The sequence below is a fragment of the Equus asinus genome, chromosome 4 (genome assembly GCF_041296235.1).
Source record: "Equus asinus isolate D_3611 breed Donkey chromosome 4, EquAss-T2T_v2, whole genome shotgun sequence".
Classification (NCBI taxonomy): domain Eukaryota; kingdom Metazoa; phylum Chordata; class Mammalia; order Perissodactyla; family Equidae; genus Equus; species Equus asinus.
Window position 1 is genome coordinate 68,655,281 of NC_091793.1, and position 20,895 is coordinate 68,676,175.

General features: G+C 54.4%; 1 protein-coding gene across 1 annotated transcript in view; it reads left to right on the plus strand.

The window, feature by feature from the left end:
* Positions 1–20,895, plus strand: part of TFCP2L1 (transcription factor CP2 like 1) — a 54,413-nt gene that overhangs the window by 26,158 nt on the left and 7,360 nt on the right. The window contains exons 3-13 of the mRNA XM_044769157.2: positions 3,736–3,812; positions 4,357–4,462; positions 5,147–5,253; positions 6,303–6,455; positions 10,332–10,442; positions 12,957–13,048; positions 14,808–14,856; positions 14,941–15,034; positions 17,110–17,200; positions 18,275–18,378; positions 20,083–20,225. Of these exons, the coding sequence (XP_044625092.1) occupies positions 3,736–3,812; positions 4,357–4,462; positions 5,147–5,253; positions 6,303–6,455; positions 10,332–10,442; positions 12,957–13,048; positions 14,808–14,856; positions 14,941–15,034; positions 17,110–17,200; positions 18,275–18,378; positions 20,083–20,225 (1,127 nt within the window). The remainder of the gene's footprint in view (positions 1–3,735; positions 3,813–4,356; positions 4,463–5,146; positions 5,254–6,302; positions 6,456–10,331; positions 10,443–12,956; positions 13,049–14,807; positions 14,857–14,940; positions 15,035–17,109; positions 17,201–18,274; positions 18,379–20,082; positions 20,226–20,895) is intronic.

Here is a 20,895-nt window from a genome sequence, read left to right on the forward strand (position 1 = left end):
ACACATAGCTGAATGACAGCCAAATGGTAGTTATTTGTTACCCTATGTCCTTGATTCTAAGACCAGCTTTTTTTTTTCTTTTTACAAATTTCACAATTCTGAAATTCGAACAGGCTTTACTATCATTTTCTGTAGTAATTTGTTTTTCCTCCCAAATCATTGTTTAGAATGTAGAAAAGAGAATTTTACAGACAAGGAAATGGAGTCAACATGCTTTATCCAAGGTCACCCGGTGAGTTGAATTGGTCATTTTAGGAGTCACCTTTATTGCCAGTCTTAACAGGAAGAAGGAAGGAGAAAAAGGCCATTTTAACTTAGGATGGGGATGGCCCAGGTGCTTATATGCTGCAAGATGCTGTAGGCAAACTGTAATTACTGTACAAAAAGGAATCAGATGCCTTCCAGCAAGGAGAAGTTGGGAGAGAATTTTGTGGACCTACAGAAGTCCTCTCCCCAGCAAATGACACTCACGAGGTAGGATGTGTCAAAGAACGTGGTAGGTGCTGGAAACAGATTTAGGTTCTGCTCCTGGCTCTGCTGCTTACTAGCTGTTTGAGTTTGCCCAAGTCACGGAACCTCTTGCACCCTCCGCGTCCTTCTGTCACTGGGGCTCAGAATCCCAGACTGCCCCATTGACTTGTTCTCAGATTCAGACGTTGCCCAGTGAAGGAAAGCTGCGAGTATTTGTTTCCTGGAGGCACGCCTCTCCCCTCCCGCCTGCTTGCTGCAATTTTGTGTGGGATTGCTTTCTTGCTCATTCTTCCCCTCAGCTACAGAAATTCTGCCCACTCTTCAAAGTCCATGGGGATGTTATCTCCTTGGTCAAACCATTTCTCCCCCTCCCCGTGCTGGCTGAGTCTTGCCTGTCTTGGGATCTCTGTTGTCTCTTAGAGGGATTTCTCAACTTCTGCCTTGCATTGGTGCTTTTCCTGTGCTGTTTCATATGTCCCAGATTACTAACCCTTGGACAGCAGAAGTATGTCTTACTTTTTCAAACCCTGTAGTTCTAGCATAGAACAGCATTGCAAAGAGTATGAAATCGTCTTTAAGCATTTGCTGAGTACCTGCTGTGTGTCAAACAGTGGTGAGCAAGCAGACACAGTCTGTGCCTTCACAGAGCCCACTGTCCATGGCTCCCACCCATGACCCAAAATGATGGCGGCCAAGGAGAGGAATGCCCATGTGCCCCAGGTCAGTTCAGCTTTGAGGACCTCACTCGTTGGCCAGGGAGTGACTTTGGGGATGGCCTCTGGATGTGCTCTGCGTTGTGCTGTGTGAGAGCTGAGCGTGGGGCGGTCAGTCCCGCGGGCCGCAGTGCATGGCGGCCGCGTGGGGAGGGAGACTGGACGGCTGTCTGAGTCCTGAGTCAGGGCGGTGGGGTGTGGCTGGGAGGGGCTCCGAAGTGTGTGGGAGGAAGGGGTGAGGAAGGGCCATGCCAGACTCAGTAGGAAGCACGTGGGTTGCGTGTCTGCTGCAGGTAGAGGAGGCTGTGGTCCTGGCCCACTTAATAGCTCTGATCTCCAAGTTGCTGCCTCTTGTGTTCAGGCTCGGAAAGTGCTCTGTATGGGGCAGGAGGTGCCTCGCTTGGGCAAGAGCTGAGGCTGCTCTGCAGAGCCTGGGGTCAGTGTTAATTGGGCCCTGGGGCGCCTGTAAACCCACGGTAATGACCATTAGGGCGTTGGACCTCATGCCAGAGCTGGCGACATTCTTCCTCGGAAGAGGCGAGGACACTGGAAAAACCAGTTAGGGCACGTGAGGTTCCATTTTATGTTGCTGTCAAGGGAGTGTTGGCTCAGGAGCCCGGAAATGTATGTTAAAAATCTGGATGTTTCAGAAAGTTAGAAGTGTTGGTGAGGTCAGCAAGACTGTTCTGAGTTGCATCTTCTGACCTGGCAAGTTGGCAGGATGAGAGTTTGGGGTCTGCGCCTCTGCCCTCTGCTGGGAGGGGTGCCCAGCACCTTGTCGTGAGCAGTGTCGGGGCTCGGTGTGTTCAGCGGGTGTTTGCCAGTCCTGTGAGATAGGCTGGTAAAGCTCCTGAGAAGGGAGGCTCGCTGAGTGGGTATTTCTGTGCTCGGCCAGCATCGTTTCCAGGCCTAATAACACACGCCCTCCATCCATTCTGCTCATTTGTCCTTAGGATTCGCATGGTGTTTGGCAATAATTGTTGCTCAGCAAATATCTGGAATGAATGATTTAATTTCATATTCTTTGCCCATTCTGTTATTCAGTGGGGGAGGAGTATATTAGTTTCCTGTGGCTGCCATAACAAATTACTACAACCATGTTGGCGTAAAGCAAAGACAACAGAAGCGGATTCTCTCACACTTCTGGAGGCTGGAAGTCAGAAATGTGGCGGGGCCGTGCCCCTCCTGGGGCCGGCGGGAGACTCCATTCTCTGCCTCTCCCAGCTTTGGTGGCTCCAGGTGCTCCTGGGCGTGTGGCCACATCCCTCCCATCTCCGCTCACATGGCCACATTGCGTCCTCTTGTCTCCCCTGTGTGTCTCTTACAAGGACTCTTCCCAGTGGATTTAGGGACCTCCCAGATAATCCAGAATGATCTCCTCATTTCAGTATCCTTAACCTAATTGCATCTGCAAAGGGTCTTTTTTCAAATATAAGGTAGCAGGGGCTGGCCCCACGGCCGAGTGGTTAAGTTCGTGTGCTCCGCTGTGGCAGCCCAGGGTTTCGCTGGTTCGAATCCTGGGCGCAGACATGGCACCGCTCATCAGGCCACACTGAGGCGGCCTCCCACATGTCACAACTAGAAGGACCTGCAACTAAGAATATACAACTATGTACCAGGGGGATTTGGGGAGATAAAGAAGAAAAAAAAAAAAGATTGGCAACAGCTGTTAGCTCAGGTGCCAAAAAATAAATTTTTATATAGCTAATCAGATTAACCAATACCAATTATTAAATTGTTTATTCTTATTTGTAAAACATCCTTTATTAAGTTGTGATATACGCTAGAGTGTTTTAGAGTTGGACAACCACAACTTGTTTAACTTGGGAAAAATTGACATTTGATACATGGCCTTCCCATCTAGGAACATGGTGTATCCTATTTATTCAAACTATATTTTATCTTCCAATAAAGTGTGTGTAGTGTACTTCAGGTTATTCCTAGAAACTTTTGAATTTTTTGTTATTATGGATGGATCTTTTCTCCATTTATATTCTTTAACTAGCTTGTGCTGGTTGTATGTCACCAAACAGAATCCCCACACCCTTTCAAATACGTGAAATTCTTTTAACTTGGGAAAATGCTTTTCATTCTGCAATTAGAGACAATGTTTAACAGGCTTTTATTCGTTCCTTTAAACCTGCTCTCTGCCAAGGTATGGTCAGTTATTTACTCGAATGTGGATTTAAGTAGCTGTGTTCTCTGTCTGAGTGACGGGGGCATTCTTTATAAAGAAATAGGAAGTTATGTTCCATAAATTCATTGCTAACTATACTTTGAATTCTATTTCTTTGAAAACCATGGAGTGCTGTCTCTTGAGGGGTCACAGGGTGCCCTACCTGGGGTGCCCCAGGCCCGTCTGGGCTAGGAGGACAAACCCCAGTGTCCAGTCCAGAGAGCGATGGCCCGGCCTTGGACTTTCTTCTCCGCTTTGCTCCTCGGGGCTGTGAGGCCGGGGTGGGCACTGAGGGGTTGAGAAGACCTCTAGCTGGGTGAGCCCCAAATGTGAAAACACTCAGAGGTGGAAAGTATACTGTTAACCCCCCTCCAGGTCAGTCCTATGAGATCCGACTGCTGGAGAACCGTAAGCTGGGAGACTTTCAAGATCTGAACACAAAACATGTCAAGGTAAGGCTGTGGGCCACCCTCCCTCCCGGAGGGTTGGCTGGGGTCTGTGCGCTGGGCTTGCTGTGGGGGTCAGGAGCGGCGAGGAGGCTCGGGTAAAGCTGCAGAGGGAGAGGGGGTTCCTGTCCCCTGGAGTGTGTTGTCTAAGGGAACGAGGACAGGCCGGCAGTGTTGGGAGCCAGAGTGGCTGATGCACCGGCTCCAGGTTGGACAAACTCAGGCTCCAGCCTGGCTTTGCCACTTAACTGAACTTTCCCGAGCTTTGGTTTGCTCATCTGCACTGAAAGGCCTATAGATGAGCCATGGATGTAAAGCGCTCAGTGATTCTGGAAAACAGGGTAGTCATTGTTACTCTTACTGTCGTTAGTATTATTGGGGTTCTGAGAAGGGATAAGCACGAGCTCAAGAGCTGGGAAGGAAGGCTCCAGAGGAGAGGCCAGTGGAGACAAGAGGTTTGCTCTGGCTCAGGGAACAGCCCTGGTGGGTTCTTCTTGGGTCCCGCTTGGCCCCCACATTCAGCTGTCCCCTGCTGGCCTCCCCTCCCCAGAGCATCATCCGCGTGGTTTTCCACGACCGTCGGCTGCAGTACACGGAGCACCAGCAGCTGGAGGGCTGGCGGTGGAGCCGGCCCGGGGATCGGATCCTGGACATCGGTGAGTCTCCTGGGGCAGGAGAGGCCTAAGGCTCTCCAGCCACGTCGGGGTTCTTGCTGAACGCCTTCTGGGGCCACGCCTGTCCAGGGCACTTTAGCGCACTCCTGTGTCAAACGCTGTGGGAGCTAGCAGAGGTGAACATGCCATTGGCCCTGCCCTCAGGGAGGTCCCCTTTCGGTGGAAAAGAAAGGCCGTGGAATTCAGAGACCTGCTGTCGGGGGTTGCAGGAAAGGCTTTGCAGAGGGAGAGGGTTTTGATAACTGATGAGGGGAAGCATGGGCATCGGAGAGAGGGGCAAGAGAAGTGGAATTTGGGGGGCTCAGGCACTGGTCCACAGTCTTTTATCCACAACCCTTGGGGCCAGATGGGTTTTGGAATTCAGAAATTAGAATGACAGCAGGGTGTGTAGACCTGTGGCATTGGGTAATCACAGGCAATCAAGCACAATAATATTTCTTTAGCAAAATAAAATGACTGTTCACACAAAAAGGAATAAAGACTCTAAATAGCTTCATGGCAATTCGAGTCAGGCTTTCTGCCAAATGAGTTATGCAAAACTTAGTTTTCAGAACTTCTGGCATTTCAAATTGTGGTTAAGGAATTTGGACCTGTAATGAGAGTCCTTCCCTAAATATCTGGGAGTGGCTGACAATTGCACTTTTGTGTGTGTGTGTGTGTGTGCAGATATTCCACTGTCTGTTGGTATCTTGGACCCCAGGGCCAGCCCGACCCAGCTGAACGCAGTTGAGTTTTTGTGGGACCCTTCGAAGAGAGCCTCTGCGTTCATTCAGGTAAGCCGATGAGGTTGCCGTTGGGGGCCAACCCGAGTTCTGGGGTCCATTTGCAGGGCCCTGGTGGGCTCCTGTTCCCTGGTGCAGAGGAGGAGGCTGAAGGGGAGAGGGGGTGTGAGTGTTGCTCAGAGTCACAGAGCTCGCTTGGAATGTTTCAGAATCCTGTGTGGGTTTTGCTTATCGTTATCTAAGCTTTTTACAAAATAAATATGTCCTAGCATAAATAATTTGAAGTAAAAAATTTTTCCATAATAGTTTCTATTATGAATTATTTAATTATCACGCACCTGGTGTGGATCCAGCCTTGTGTTAAGCGCCATGGAAGGTCAAGGTGGCTGAAGGCTTGGCGGGGGCCGTGCTCTGGGCTCAGCACCAGCTCTCTCACTTACTATGTGTCCCTTTTTGAGCCCCTTAGTTTTCCCACCTTTTTACAAATCAGATAATGAATAGAAAGCCATCACTGCAGTGTCCAGTCCATAGAAATTGCTCAGTAAAAGTTAGCGATCTTTGTTTTCTTCTCATAATTGCAATATTCTTATTTTAAAATTATTATGACACTAGCATTGTTGCACTAATATAGATAATATATTATCTTTGTTGTTGCACTAATATAGATAATATTATCACAACATTATCATAGTATTACAACAATAAATATATATCAAGTGCCTTCCATGTGATAGGTACTTACAGAAATGGTTCCAGCTTCTGGCCTGGCCTGAGTAACCTGGACACCAGGCTGTTAGGGACACAGCTGTGGTCCCCGCTCTGCAGTCTGCGGGATTTGCCACGGGAGGGGTCTGGGTGAGGAGCGAGGGTAGGGCTACGGGGGTCAGTGGGCCTGGAGCAATGGTGAGACTTAGCTGGCCAGGCAGGGCCCCGAAGATCAAGGGACAAACGTGGGAGGACGTGTCGTTTGTGGACAGCATCCGGGAGCAGGGAGGTTGAGGCAGGCCCACACCGGCTGTGCAGGATGGGAGCCTCCACGTGGAGAGGAGCCCTTGGGGTGTCTGGAGCCCTTTGCTGCCTGCCTTGCATTTCCCTTCCAGGTGCACTGCATCAGCACAGAGTTCACCCCGAGGAAGCACGGGGGCGAGAAGGGTGTGCCTTTTCGAGTGCAGATCGATACATTTAAGCAGAACGATAATGGGGAGTACACGGAACACTTGCACTCGGCCAGCTGCCAGATCAAGGTGTTCAAGGTAGGACCGCCCGCCATGCTCCGCCTGCCGTCACAAGTGGCGCAGGTCCTGCCTGCACTCAGCCTGCGCTGGACGGTGATGCCAAACCGTTGACTCTTGCCATTCGGCCTGGAGGCCCAGCCAGGAGCTCGGCATCCCTTTAGCCGGGGCTTCTGCCTGGAGTCCTGATGAACATGAGCTGCCTGCCCGGGGATGGCGGGCGCCCACTCTACACGTCCTTTCGCTTGGAGCACCTCGTCAGCTGTCATCATCATAGATGTCAGTGCTCAGCTCTGCTTTATGAGAATGATTGAATTTGCGCATTTTTAGATTCTTGTTTTTGTCGTTGGCCACAGATTCTAGAGTTGCCCATTAGATTCCCCTTAAAAATCAACTCAGGCCATTTTTCCTTCTGCAGTGGCCTCCTGTTGGAGAAAGAAGCACTTTTGGATACCTCCTCACTTTTCCTTTCTTGCCTCACCCCTTGCAGTCACGTGTCATTGTCTTTCATCTCATTATCTGGACTGATTCCTAAAGATGGTAGCCAGTGACTCAGCTCAGGGTCCCATGTGGCCCCAGGGCGATCGAGTTGCCGCAGAGCCTACATCATTCTCAGGGTGGGTGGGCTGTGCCCAAGCCAGACTATAGGCCCCGTCCCCAGCAGGCTGGACCCCCACTGGCCTGGGAGACTCCAGCAGGTGCCTGCAGAGAAGGAGTGAGCCCACCTCCCCAGCAGGAAGTGCCTTGAGTAGCCAGCCCCACTGCCTTCCCTGTCCTCCCCTTCTTTCACAGTCAGGTGACCTTGGAACTTGCTGACAAAGTTCCATGTGCTGGGGCTGGAGATTCCAGAGTGACTTGCTTGAGAAAGGGCCTTGTTGGAGAGAAAGCTGGGTCAGTGTCGATCTTCCTGAGCTTGGGAGGGATGTGGGACTAAATACCCACAGGTTCTACCTGTTGATCAGGAGATCTGTCCTGTTTCCCAACTAGACTGGAAGCCCCTGACGACAGGGACTATGCCATTTACCTCTTTAGGGTCTTCCGCGGACCCTGGGACACAGTGAGCACTTGGCAGAGATTTGGGGAACACGCCAATCATCGCAGCCATGGGAGAAACAAAGCAAGAGATGGTGGCCTCTGCACTTAGGGGACCACACACCCGGCTGCCTGGGTCCCCCGCAGTGATGGCATCTGGCTGCCTGAGGGCTGTGGGCAAAGGATCCCGCGGCCCTGGCCGGGCTCTGAGGCTCGGCACGCCCTGTGAGTTAGTGCTGCCACCCCGGCAGGGTGAAGAAGGGGTGGTGGGGGCGTGAGTTTGTCTTTCCTGCCGGAGCAGCAGCACCTTCAGAAGCACCTCCTTTAGGAGGATGAAGCCTTGAAGTCGGCCTCCAAAGGAAGTTGTGTTTCTCCACTGTATTTGTTTCCTGTTCTTGCTGTAACAAATTATCGCAAGTTTAGGGGCTTAAAACTACCCGTTTATCATCTTTCAATGCTGACGGTCGGAAGTCTGAAGTAGGTCTCGCTGGCCTAAAAGTTCAGGTGTCAGGAGGGCTGGGTTCTTTTCTGGAGGCCCCAGGGAGAAGCTTTCCTGGTCTTTTCCAGCTCTAGAGTCCTCCGCCTTCCCTGGCTCCTGGCCCTCCCTTCACCCTCAGAGCCGCGGGGAGCAGCTGAGTGCTTCTCAGCCTCACGGCTCTGACCTCCTCTCCGTCCTCCTCCACCCTGAAGGCCCTGTGATTACGTCGGGCCCGCGGGATGACCCAGGGCCATTCACCTGTGTTAGCCTCACACGATTAGCAAAATCTTAATCCCATCTGCAACCTTACCACCTCTGCCATGAAGGTGACATCTTCGCTGGCTCTGGGGATGAGGCCGTGGCCGTCTCTGGGGCACGTTAGTCTGCCGGCCGTGTCCACTGGTGCGGTGGGTGCTGTAGGCTCTGGGCTTACTGCCCGCTCCAGATCTCGTGACTCTGGTTCACCGTGGGCGTCTCCACAGCGGCACTGCTGATCTTTGCTTGCCCATCAGTCGCACCTCTCTCTCTGTCGTGTGCATCCCACTCCGTGGTCCCATTAGCTGTCTTCTGCCCTCAGGGAGTGGCTCACTTCCTCGTCCAGTGGTGTCCAGTGTAATTTCACTGCTCTTGAGGTCTGTGCCCTGGGGACCAGATGCCATGCTAGGCAGTAGAGAGAGGAACTCTCTGTGCCTATAGAGTGCCCAGTTCTTCCCGTGGCCCCCACTGACTCCCCTTCCCATGCCTCGAGGCAGAAGCTCAGGAGCGAGGGCCCTGTCCACCAAACTCCTTGACCATACACCAGATGTTATTTGGGGAATTGTGCCAGAAGCTGCCTTGTCTGAGTGACCCAAGGAAGGCCTTGGCATCTCCTGCAACGGGTGGGAGTCCCTGTCATCCCAAACTGCCTCCTCAGAATGCCTGAGGAAGTGCGGCCACCCCATCCACCCACCCCGTTCACAGAAGCAGTTTAGACAGGTGTGCACAGGTGCCGGGCAGAGTCCAGCCAAACTGTCCGTCATTCCCCACCCCTGCTCGCCCGTCACCGGGAAGCTCCTGGCTTCTTGGAGCTGTGCCCTGGGGCTCTGTGGGGTGTCAGGGCCTCTGAAAGGAAAGGCAGGGCCCCCTCTGACCAGCTGGCTCCCTGCAGGCCTTGCTGGGGCTGAGCGTTGTCCTCCACCTGTAGGCTCAGCCATGGTCTGGCAGTAATGCCACCATGCCCCGTGGCCTCTGGTAGGGAAGCAGGGCCTCCTTTCTAGGACGGGAGAACGGAGATGGAGCACGGAGGTCGGATGACGGGGGTAAGGCTGCTGCATGCCTGGCTCTCCTGCTGAACTCTGAACCTGTCATTCGTGTCCCCCTGGGACCCCCAGCAAGCCTGCCTCCATCCAGTGTGGGCATCACCCAAAGGCTGTTTCCTCAGATCCCTTGAGCTGAGAGTGAAAAGCTGGAGCCTGAGGAAGGCACGCCAGGATGCAAATCCCCGAAGGAGCCGTTGGGCTCGAAAGGCGTGTTTTTACTGCCCGCCATGTGTGGTCTACGGTGTACATAGTAAAACTGCTCAGTTCTGGGGCTGCTCGGAGTATTGACGTCCAAACTCACCAACCAAACCATGAACGCCTGGGAAGTGACAGTTCCAGTGATGTCAGGAAGGCCTCCGTCCGCCGGGCCTGCTGGCGCTGGCCTGGGGGCTGGTGCACACCTCGGCATCTGACCTGGACTCTTTACCTGGTCAGCACTTGGTTCCTCTCCAGTCTTGATGGATCACTTGAGCCTTAGTGTCCTAATCTATAAATGGGGGAAATAGTACCTGTGAGGCCTGGACACCTTCTGTCGGTTGCTCAGGTTTGCTGGCGCCCAGGATAGGCTGCGCAAGACGGAGGTGTTACTGTGTGTGTGGAGTGTAAGCTAGGAGCATGCCAGGGGTCCCAGGCCTTCACAATGTGCCCGGGATTTCCCAGCCTACAGGCATAGACCAAATCGCCGCCAGCAGCCCCCAGTCTTCTGCTTCCTTTTGCTTTCCATGGGTTACCCAAGGAGCACGTTGAGATTTGTTGTGGCTCCTGAGGGTTCATTTCCATAAGTAAGTGGCCAGTGCTAAAGATCTTTTCCAGGCTTTTCCCCACAGTCAGCAGAGTGGCAGGACCCCACGGCAGCCTCTTGGTTCCCTCGGGATGGGGAAAGGTTCCGGACAGGAGGACCATGTGTTTGATGTCTGGGAGGAGAGCGAGCTGCTTTCCTGTCTGTGAGATCCTGATGGGGCTTCTGGACCCTAGGGTGAGGAGGGGAGCGTGCAGGCCTTGGAGGCCACGGCTCAGCCCTGGATCTTCCTCCGACAGCCATCTCTGTCTACTTTGGATTGATCGGACCCCTGTGCTCTGCACTTGCAGCCAAAGGGAGCCGACCGGAAACAGAAGACCGACCGGGAGAAGATGGAGAAGCGAACCGCCCAGGAGAAGGAGAAGTACCAGCCATCCTATGAAACCACCATCCTCACAGAGGTGAGCCAGCCGGGGCCGGGGCACGGCCTCCCAGGGCCTTCCGCCAGGAGCGGGCCATGGCGCTGTCGGTTTAGAGTCTTGGAAAATTGCCCATCTTGGGTGAATGCTTCTTTTGAGGGTGCCCGTTACGTTGTGGTGTGTTCCCGTGTCTGGAGCTATGTTCATCTGATAAGGCCCAGTGTCTGGGGAGGTGTTTCAGAAATAACTTCTAACTCTTGCTGCCATTTGCACTTTTCAACGTTAGGTTATTTTGATTTTTTTGAATAGGTAATATATTCACGTGACCCCAGATTCAAAAGATATTAGAGCGTGTTTGTCAGAAAATATCCCTCCCAACACCGTCCCAGCCTCGCGGTTTCTCTACTCGGGATGGCTGGCATCTCTGGTTCCTCATGTCTCTGGCCCGCCTTTCTCTGCAAATGAAGCCAGTCATAGACGTTTGCCCCACCCCCACTTCTTTACACCAACATGCTGCATACTGCATACAAGTATACAGACATACTGTTCTGCAACTTGCTTGATTTCCCAGCATATCTGGGAGTCTGTTCATGAGGAACCTTCTAGTTCTTTATCCAATCATGTAGCCTTTATTGTGTGGTGTGAGTGGCCTGTTGGTGGACATTGGTTGTTTCTGGGCTCTTGCCACGTCACAGGGCGTGCAGTGAAGACCCTGGCACATGGGACAGTGTGCGCGGGTGAGACTGTCTGCAGGTTCGTTCTCAGGGTGGATCGCTGGGTTGGAGGGCTGACCCCATGCTGTTTGGGTAGATACTGGAATGTGTTTCCTCTTGACCCCAACACCACACAGCCTGCTCTACCCGTCCTGCTGTTTAGGGTGCTTCTGAGATTCTCGCTCTTGCAGACTCCCTTCCTCTTGTCGTGGGTCACTGCTGGTGTCACCTCTTTTCCTGAGCCTTGTTTTTTTGTTTTTAACAACTGTTTGCCACTGTTCTGTGATGTGGCCAGCTGATTGGTGTTGGTGTTTACTCACTGAATAATTTGACTTACTCAGAAGACCCTCCACAGATGCTTAAGGCCCAGCGCTGGCCATGGCGGGGTTCAGGCTGTGTTAAGGGAGAGGCCCGGGCACAGGTCGTCTGAGACAACAGTGGCCCCGTCCTGGCTGACGAGCTGTGTGTGTGTGTGTGTGTGTGTGTGTGTGTGTGATAAGCTGTGTGCAGCAGGGTATTTGCAAGAGGACAGCACAGACAGATGTGTCCAGGCATTTGATCTGATGGAGGGGAAAGGGAGCCAGGGAGCCCTGGTGCAGGAAGAGCCCTAGCCCACCCTGGGCGGCAGAGCAGGGCTGGGCCTGCGCTGTATGGCTCCGAGCTCCAGCCAGGCCGTTCTCCCCAGGCCTCGTCCGTGCCTGTACCGGTGACGCTGCCCGGAGCATCCTCTGCTCCCTCTGTCGTCCGCCCGTGACACCTTTCCCTTCCTGCTGGGCCTCAGCCTCTCCACGCAGACCCTCCTCTGACACCCCGGTGGAGGAGAGGTCTTGGTGTGCCTCGGGCAGTGTTGGTCCCAGCCCTTGTCGGCAGTGTGGTGTGGCTGGTCAAAATCCCCACCTGGCCTGTGACCTTGTGAGGTGACGGCTCGCCTTCTATCAGCTCATCGGCTTCCTCCTTGGATTTAGCACCCACAAATTCCAGCCCACACTCACAACAGAGTTAAAGATTTACCAACCCTGTGGTTCGGGGAGCGACAATAAATCTTCAGGAATGCTTCAAACTGGCCCTCTCCAAAGAGATGTCATCGCAGGGAAGGGAAGAAGTGAATTCTTTGTCCGCTGGCGTTCCCCAACAGGCCAAACCTGTATGCCTTTGCTTGCTTTGGGAGACACACAGGTGTTCATTTTTGGCTCCTGCACAAGCAGTTCCTTGAGTTCAAGGTTCACATCTTTCACGTTTCTGTGTCTCCCCTCGCTCCTAGCAGGATGCCTCAAATGGAATAAATGCACACAGAGCCGTGCTGAAGAGAAGCTGCTCTGGGAGATTGGGAAGGTGCCTCCTGTCTGTGAGGCCTGTGGGCAGATTCTCTTTTCAAGCAGCGCAGGTTTTTAATACTGAACTTGACTGAGGATGTTTGTTTGGAAGTTTTTGTGGTCCTGTTTCATGCATTCACACCCATTTGTCTGCAGCCAGAAAACCTGTCTGTTTTGTTCTCTCTCTTTTCTCGCTCACCCAGGAATCACCTGAGTGAGGATGTTTCCCTCTTTGGTTTGATTGCTGGGAGGTTCAAAGAGACACATCCCATGCTTTGCTTGCTCTGGGGATGGCTTAACTAAATTTTGGGTCCCGTCTCTGCCATGTTTGCTTTCTTTGGTGCGTCCCTGGCTCCTGTGGGCGCCGGATGGATGTGGGTCGGTGTTGAAGGATCAGTGGTTTCACACCCCAACTTTGATGGATGCTCGCTTGGGAGGGAGAAGAGCCGGGGTCAGCCCCTCTGCAGAGCCAGTTCCTCCTGAGGACCACTGCCCTCACATCGCTGCTGCCCTGTGTTCTCTTCCCACAGTGTTCTCCGTGGCCCGACGTGGCCTACCAGGTGAACAACGCCCCGTCCCCAAGCTACAATGGCTCTCCCAGCAGCTTTGGTCTTGGCGAAGGGTATGTCCGACCTTTCTCCCTTTGGAGTCCCTGGAATGATGACGGGTATAGGTTCTCTTCTTCGTCTTCCTCTCTGTCGCTTCCCTCCTTTTGTAGCCTGGCATTGATTTGGGTTCAGAATAGCTAACTCGTGTTGTATTCACAACTATTTTTAGAATTTGCGCAGCTTTTTGTGCTCGGACACACTTCTGTAAACACTGTGTGGCGGGGCGGCAGCCCGGAACGCCCCTGCCCTGCCCTCAGTAACAGTAGGGCTGGCCTGCGGGTGCATTAAGTTGGCCTCCTGAGATGGCCTTCCAGGCGCCCTCCGGGGCGGAATGGCCTCCGAGACAGGGGAGGCCTCAGGCAGCTGTTTGGATGGCCCCCGTGGCTGCGAGGGGCCCTCTTGGTTCTTCCTGCGGCCCTTGTGCATGTTCTCTAGGAGGGGTGAGTCAGCTCACGATCCTCGCTGCCCCGGGTTTCAGGGCTCGTTACACAGAAGCGGCCTCGCTGCTGGTTGCCCCGCTCTGCAGATGCACAGGCCACGCTGGGTTCAAGGTGACGGGAGTGCAGGGGTGGTGGGCAGCTCTCCCACCTCTCCCGGCCTGTGTAGCACAGGGCCCCCGGCATCACAGTGATGGCTCTGCACGTCCTGTTCGTGGGGGCAGGGGGCAGACGGGTTTAACAGGTGGGCGCAGAACCTGCAAGTTCCTCTAAGCCCGCACTTGGCAGACAGAGAACTTAACCAATGGGAAAGCAAGAGCGTCCAGGGACTCGGTTCTGCGAACTGAGGAGAGTCCTCCTGAGGAGGGGCACGTGGAAAAGGTGTCTTATTTAGATTCAGGTGGCGCTAGTCTTATGTCTATACCTTTCTGGGATACGTTCCTTAACCTCTCTCAGCCTCAGTTTCCCCACCACTAAGGGAGTGAGACATGCTGGGTCAGGGGAACGTGTGCAACATGCCTGGCACCCTGGAGTCACTCAATGAAGTGCAGCTGTCGTTACTGCTGATGACCTTCTAAGGTCATCCCTGCAAGGTGTTTTCTTTTTATTGCTGTTTTGGTAAAATATATGTCATATGACATCTACCATGTTACCATTTTCAAGTGTATAGTTAGGCAGTAAGACATTCACGTTGTACATCACCACCGTCTGTCTGGGAGGGTCATTTTTAAATGTATCTTTCTCCTAACTTAAAGACCCAGAGGTGCGGGTCTGTGCCTTCCTGATGGTGAGCCCTGAGGGAAGGCCGCGTGCCTCCCTTTGGGGAAAATCCAGGGGAATGTTTTTCTCACGGGTGGATGCCCAGCTGTGGCTGCTTGTCCCGAGGGGTTCCTCTGCCCTCTCCGATTACCCCAGGGAAGAGTGTTGGATGACCTTTCTTTGGCTGCTGCCGTCCAGGCCCTGAGGCACTGGCAGGAGCTGCCTGGCTCTCCTCGGTCCGCCTGGCCTTCCCTCTGGCTGAGGCTCAGGGTGGAGACCCGGGTGGGAGGGAGTTCTCATCAGGAGGGACCCCACGCCTCGGGCTGGAGGGGCGATCGTGGGCCGGGAGAATGTAGCTCCTCAGAGGGTCTCGTCCACCACAAGGGCTGATTAGGGATTTTGAGGGACAGCGTGTGGCTCCTGCAGATGTTTCTCTGACTCTGGAAATTCTTGAGGACCCACTTCATTTAAAACCAGTCCCGTAGCCGAGGGGAAGTAAAAGCACGGGCGGGGAGGAGACCATCACCGTGTCCCCGGAGGCGTCCTCGTCCTCACCGCCTCTTCTCTTGCTTCGCAGCAACTCCTCTCCGACCCACGCGGTGGAGGCCCTGCCCGTGGGCAGTGACGTAAGTGTCTGCGGCCGCGCGCCCTGGCTGCTGTCCCTGGGCAGAGCCCAGGCGCGCGTTTCACGGCCCCCCCCTCTCCTGCAGCACCTGCTCCCGTCAGCCTCCATCCAGGATGCCCAGCAGTGGCTGCACCGCAACAGGTTCTCGCAGTTCTGTCGGCTCTTCGCCAGTTTCTCAGGTGAGCGCCTCTGAGTCGCGTTTGAAACCCACAGGGATCTCAGAAACCCTCAGCGGGGGCCAGCTGCCTTCCAGGACTTGCCCTCAGTGCTGCGGGGCTGTGATTTCGTCCTGGGGACCGAGAGTAGTGTGGGCCACTCGCTTGTATCTGCTGACGCTTGGGCACGTGCGAAGATGCGAGGTCCTGCCCCAGAAGGCCCGGTCAGTGCAGCTTTAGGGAGGACGTCTGGGCGCCTTTGTCGAGACCCCCCCCGCGCCTCTGGGGGTGGGCCCTGGTCTGCCTGGGAAGGGCCTTCTCAGCCAAGCAGGCCGCTGCACAGTCAGCAAAGCTCCCTGGCACTTTTCCTCCCACAAGGCTGCTCGTCACATTGTCTCCAGAGCCACGACCTGGGAGAGGGAGGTGAAGCTACAGGTGAGAAGGACCACTGGTCCTTCCTTCTCTAGAAGGTGTTTGAAGCCCTCACTGATGGGCACATGAGGCAGAAGTCTTGAGCCGGGGGCCATGGGCTACAAGGGTAAACTGAGCAACGAACCTCGCAACCAAGAAGAGACAGTCCAGAGTGACAGGGAGTAAAGATTTGACCAAACTAGAGGGGCGGCTCTCAAGGACATCAGCTTCCAGTCATCTTTCAGCTCAGCGTTTCTAAGAACTTCCTTTGTCTTTGGGGTGGAAGTTGTGAGGAGGGTCAGACAGGGACCCTGTGCACAGGGAGCGTGCTGCTTTGAGTCCGTGCAGACGTGTAAGTACCCGTTTCAACACACTGACCGGTCTGTGGTGGCGGGCTCAGAGGAGGGACCTGACCTCGTTCTGGCCGGGGAGGAAGAAGGACGGCTGGCTGCAGTCTCGAGTCGCGTGGTCAGCGTGGGCCTTACCAAGAAGGTGTCCTTGAGCAGAGCTGGCACAGGCAACGGAGTGAGCCAAGTGGGGACTGAGCGGGGAGAGCGGTGAGATTTCCAAGCAGAGGGAAAGGGCAGAGGTTGTAAGGGGGGCACCTGCCTGGTGTGGCCACAGGGCAGAGAATGCAGGTGATGGGGCCCAGTGGACTTGGGGAGCAGGTGAGGTCAGAGAAGCACCAAGGGTCCCAGTAGGACAGTGAGAGGACTGTGGCTTTTACTCCCAATGGGAAGGGAGCCATTGTGCCTACAGAATTGTACCTAAAACTGTGTATTAACTGTGGCAGGAAAAAGGGGTGCAACCTGTGGCTGTAGGCCACATGGCTGTTGGCAGGTTTTCAGCAGAAGGCTGATATCGTACTTATGTCTTGGAGAGTCCATGTGGGCACAAGGCTACAGGGCACTCCTTGGGCTTTGAGAAAGAGACTGCATCCATGTACGAGAATGTTCATAGAGCTTAATTCTTAATAGCCCCAAACCGGAAGCACCCTTGATGCCCTTCAGCAGAGTGGATACGTGACCGTGGGATATTCATGCAGTGAATATCGTCTGATAATGGGCGTGAATGATCTGTAACCACGTACAACGTGAATGAGCCCTTAGCCAGAACTTGGAGGGAGGGAGCCAGACATAGAAGAATGCATACTGTTCAATTCTATTCACATAAATTTCAAAAAACAAGCAGAGCTCATCTGGATGGTACGAAGTCAGGACAGTGGTTCCCCAGAGGTGGGGGAGTAGCTGGTACGAGGGGCCTGTGGGATGGTGGGGATGTCTGGCATCTTGGTCTGGGTGCTGGGTGCACGGGTGCAGTCAGAATGGCTGCATCCCATGAGCTATGTCCTTCTATACAGACAGGTAAACATGTATTCAATGCCCCGTGCCGATAAGCTGCGTGCATTTATGCTAAGAAAAAGTACAGAGGGAGGGGCAGGCAGACACGGGCAATGAGGACCTATTGGCTTCTGTCCATGCTTGTCTGTTCTACTGAGTTTTGTGAAGACTGGTCATTTAGCTTCTGACATCTCTTGGGCTGTGATCTGAGGTTGTCTGGTGCCCACTGAAGGTGAGGATGGCTCTCTCTTCCCTGCCCCCTGAGCCCAACACAGGGTCTGCAGGTGCTTGAGGACGGAGCCTTTTCTTTGTGTCCCATGTAACAGCCAGCCCCATTTACCTGCCTAGGTGCTGACTTGCTGAAAATGTCACGAGATGATTTGGTCCAGATCTGTGGCCCTGCAGATGGGATCCGGCTCTTCAATGCCATCAAAGGCAGGTGGGTGTCGGTTTCCAGCTGGAGGCGGGTGTGGCAGGGAAGCCCATGGCCAGCCTCTTGGACACCATGTCGGGTGGCTGGTGGGAATGGGGCTCCTCTCGGGGCAAGTGCAGGAAGAGGCACATGAGAGGGGCACGAGGCCACAGCAGGTGAGTGAGATGCTGTGCCGGGAGATGCAACTGGCTGCACCAGCCCTGCCTGGAGCCCCCTCCCTCTTCTTGGCCTCTGGATCTCAGCCCCTTAGCCACTTCCCCTTGCTTGCATGGTCCTGGGCTTCAAGCTGCCGTCTCCCGGAGGGAACGTGTGGACTGGTGCGGGTTACTGAGCCTCCGGCAGCAGTTTCCAGGGCAGACTGTAGAGCAGTGCTGTGTCTGATGGCACTTCCCGCCGTGGTGGAAGTTCTGTAGCCCGCTGTACAGTCACCCCGGCCTCATGTGGCCGTGGATCATTTGGTCTGGCGCTAATGTGACTGACAGACTGAGTTTTAAATTTTATTTAACTTTAATGAATTTAAATTTTAATAGTTACCCGTGGACCCCACGGTTTTAGAGTGAGATAGAGCGCCTGGGTTTGAATCCCAGATCTGTCTCTTAGGAACTTTGCAACTGGGGTGAAGCCCTTAACCGCCCTGAGCCTCGGTTTCCTCGTCTGTAAGCCAAGGATGATGGTCCAGGCTCCTCGTAAGCTGTGTGAGGATGAAGTGAGTTACGCTTTAAAGTTCTGAGGTAGTACCTGGTGCAGAGTAAGCCAGAGAAGGTTGCTTTTCTTACCGCTCTGGAAAATACCTCATATCTTGAGATTCGTGTTCTGGGCAGAACCCCTCTGGGCGGGTTGCAGGATCTGGAAAGATCATCCATCCCTCTGCCTCCAGGGAAGCCTGCGTGAAGCTGTTAAAGGTCTGCCTGGATGGGATTCTGTCCGCCACACCCCTCAGTGAAGGGCATTCTGCATCCCTGCAGCCTTCTTTCTTTCTCCCTGAGTCCTTCCCACTGTTGTTTCCACCCTGTGTTCTGGAACATTCTGGAACAACAGAGCTTGGTCCCCCACACATGCTATTTCCTCTCCTCCTGCCAGGAATGTGAGGCCGAAGATGACCATTTATGTCTGTCAGGAGCTGGAGCAGAACCGAGCACCCCTGCAGCAGAAGCGGGACGGCGGTGGGGACCCCAGTCTGTGTGGTGGGTTGTGGGGAGCCCCTCCCGACGGGGGCCGGTTACAGGGTGGCAGAGTAAGGGAGGAAACAACCCAAGTCCTGTTGCTGGGAACATCTGCCCCGATCTGCCTCACTCCAGTTTCCTGCAGGATAAGTTGTTGTTAAACCTCATCCTGGGATGGGCGTGGTTAAGGTGAAGGCATCTCTCAGAGTATTGGTCCAGCTCCCTTATTTTCCACCTGGGGAAACAGAGGCCTGGAGAGGTGATGTGTCCTCCAGAGCCGCTTAGCTACCTGTGGTAGAATTGGGAGTCAGGCCTTCTGGCTCCCAGGCTGGTGACGAGTGACACTCGACGACTCTGTTGCCAGGAGTGCTTCCTCCTCTGACTTCCCAAGGATGCATGAGTCTTTCCCGTTTGGGTTGGTTGCTGCATGAGGGCTGAGGAGTTAAAGAATCTGCCTCAGGAGTGTGTCACTTCTTGGGTTGGCAATTTTGAGTCAGTTTGGTGAGATAGAGAACACAAGCTTTGGGATCAGCTGTCCCTGAGTTCCAGTGCTGGCCATGCCACCTGTTGGCCATGTGGCCTTGGGCAGGGTACCAGGGCCTGTGCATTTGCACAAGTGTAAAATAGAGATGGCAACACCTACCCCCTGGAGGTGTCGCACGTAAAGCTCCTTGTTTCTGAGCATCCGTGAGTGCTGAGTCTGACGAGCTGCCTGTCTCAATGCCTGCACAGACCGTGCTCTGCATCGTCTGTGCACAGAGCAGGGAGCACCCTGTCCGCCTCTCTGCAGGTCCCTGCAGATCAATGAGAAAGCTCAACAAGTCCTGTCCTAAGGGCTTTCCAAATATTCGCTTACTTGCTTCTCATAGTAGAAACCGTTGCTAATGTTGTTTCCTCGTGGGGGAAACTGAGGCACAGAAGAGTTGACTAGCCCCCAACCTCTAGTTTACTCCAGTGTGTTTTACTTTTGAGGAGCGTGAGGCCCCGAACAGAGTCATCCCCCCAGGTTGCCCACGGAGTGAGCTCCTGCCTGGCTGGTTTGGGTTTTGTGTAAGGAAGCGTTTCCAGCCTCAGGGTCACTTCGTCGTCACATTCTCTTGTGACGGGCTAATGACACTCCAAGTGCACCCCTTCTCCCTTTGGGGTCACAGCTCGCACTGAGTATTATTTGTGCTATGAGAAGGGCAAGGACAAGACCCGCCCTCTTCTGTGTCAAGTAGCAGTTATCCTGAAATGTCACTCTTTGCCCCTGAAGCCATCCAGTCAGCCCTTTAAAGCCCGGGGAGAAAGGAAAGGGGACACGGGGTTTCCTCCTTGCTCCTGCTGTGGGTTGCACGTCTGGCTGCACACCAGAATCAGTGGAAGCTTGTTAAAAACACAGATTTCTGTCAGCTGCTGTCCCTCCAGCCTCCGGGCTCCACCCCGCAATGGCTGTTATTGGTCTGGGGTGGATGCAAGAATTCTACGTTTCACGTAAGTGCCCCAAGAGAGACAGAAACAGGAATAAAGAACCGCAGCCTGGCGTCCTTTCCCCCGTCGGGGGCTGCACAGAGGCCTGGCACCCACACTCTCAGCCGTGGGGCTTCTAGGCATGTGCCCAGTGCAGCCAGATCCTGCGGAATCAATCTGGCATGGACGTCCCTACTAGGGAGTTGTTGATTTCTCGGGCTCCGGGGGTGTAGACAGGTGCTCGTTCTATAGGAGGGCCTGTCCTCTCTCCTCCAGTGTACCACGCCATCTTCCTGGAGGAGCTCACCACCTTGGAGCTGATTGAGAAGATCGCCAGCCTGTACAGCATCTCCCCTCAGCACATCCACCGAGTCTACCGGCAGGGGCCCACAGGCATCCACGTGGTGGTGAGCAACGAGGTGAGTGCCACCCCCGACTCGAGCCTGGTGAGCTGGGGCCTCGGGCTACAAGGAGCAGCAGCCCCTGCCCCAGAATGCCCCTGTGGGGCTTGGGGAGGGCTTTAGCTCAAAGGTGGTAAACACATTTCATCTACATGCCACCTGCTCTCGGCTGCAGTGGCACCTGGGGTGCTGTGACGGGGAGCTAAGGCCATGACTGGGCTCTGAATAGCCAGCTAGTATCCACTGTGTACTCAACCCTCGGCCAGGGGCCATGCAGGAACCAGGAGGGCACACTGCAGCCCTGTCTGCTGCGTGCTCACAGTGAGGACCACGAGAAGTCAGGGGAGGCTGCTCCCCCAGGGCTAGCGGCAGGCCCAGGGAGAGGAGGTGGACGGTGGGTTGGGCGACGGCGTGGGTGTGGCTTGAGGGAGAGAATGAGCCCTCCTCTGCTAAACGGTGAGGGCGCCACAGCCCTCCTGGGTCTGTCCCTGGCCACCCAGACCTGTGCAGGGCACAAGCAGCCGCTGGCAGAGGGCATAGGTGTTCCCAGAGTGCTATTGGAACTGAGCCCTCGAGTGACCTGATCCCACTCATGGCTAAGGAGGGGGTGATGGAACAGGTCTGCCGACACGTTTGGGTCTCCCTGCATGTTGTAGAGCAGGCTTTTAAGCTCATTCTAGCTTGGACC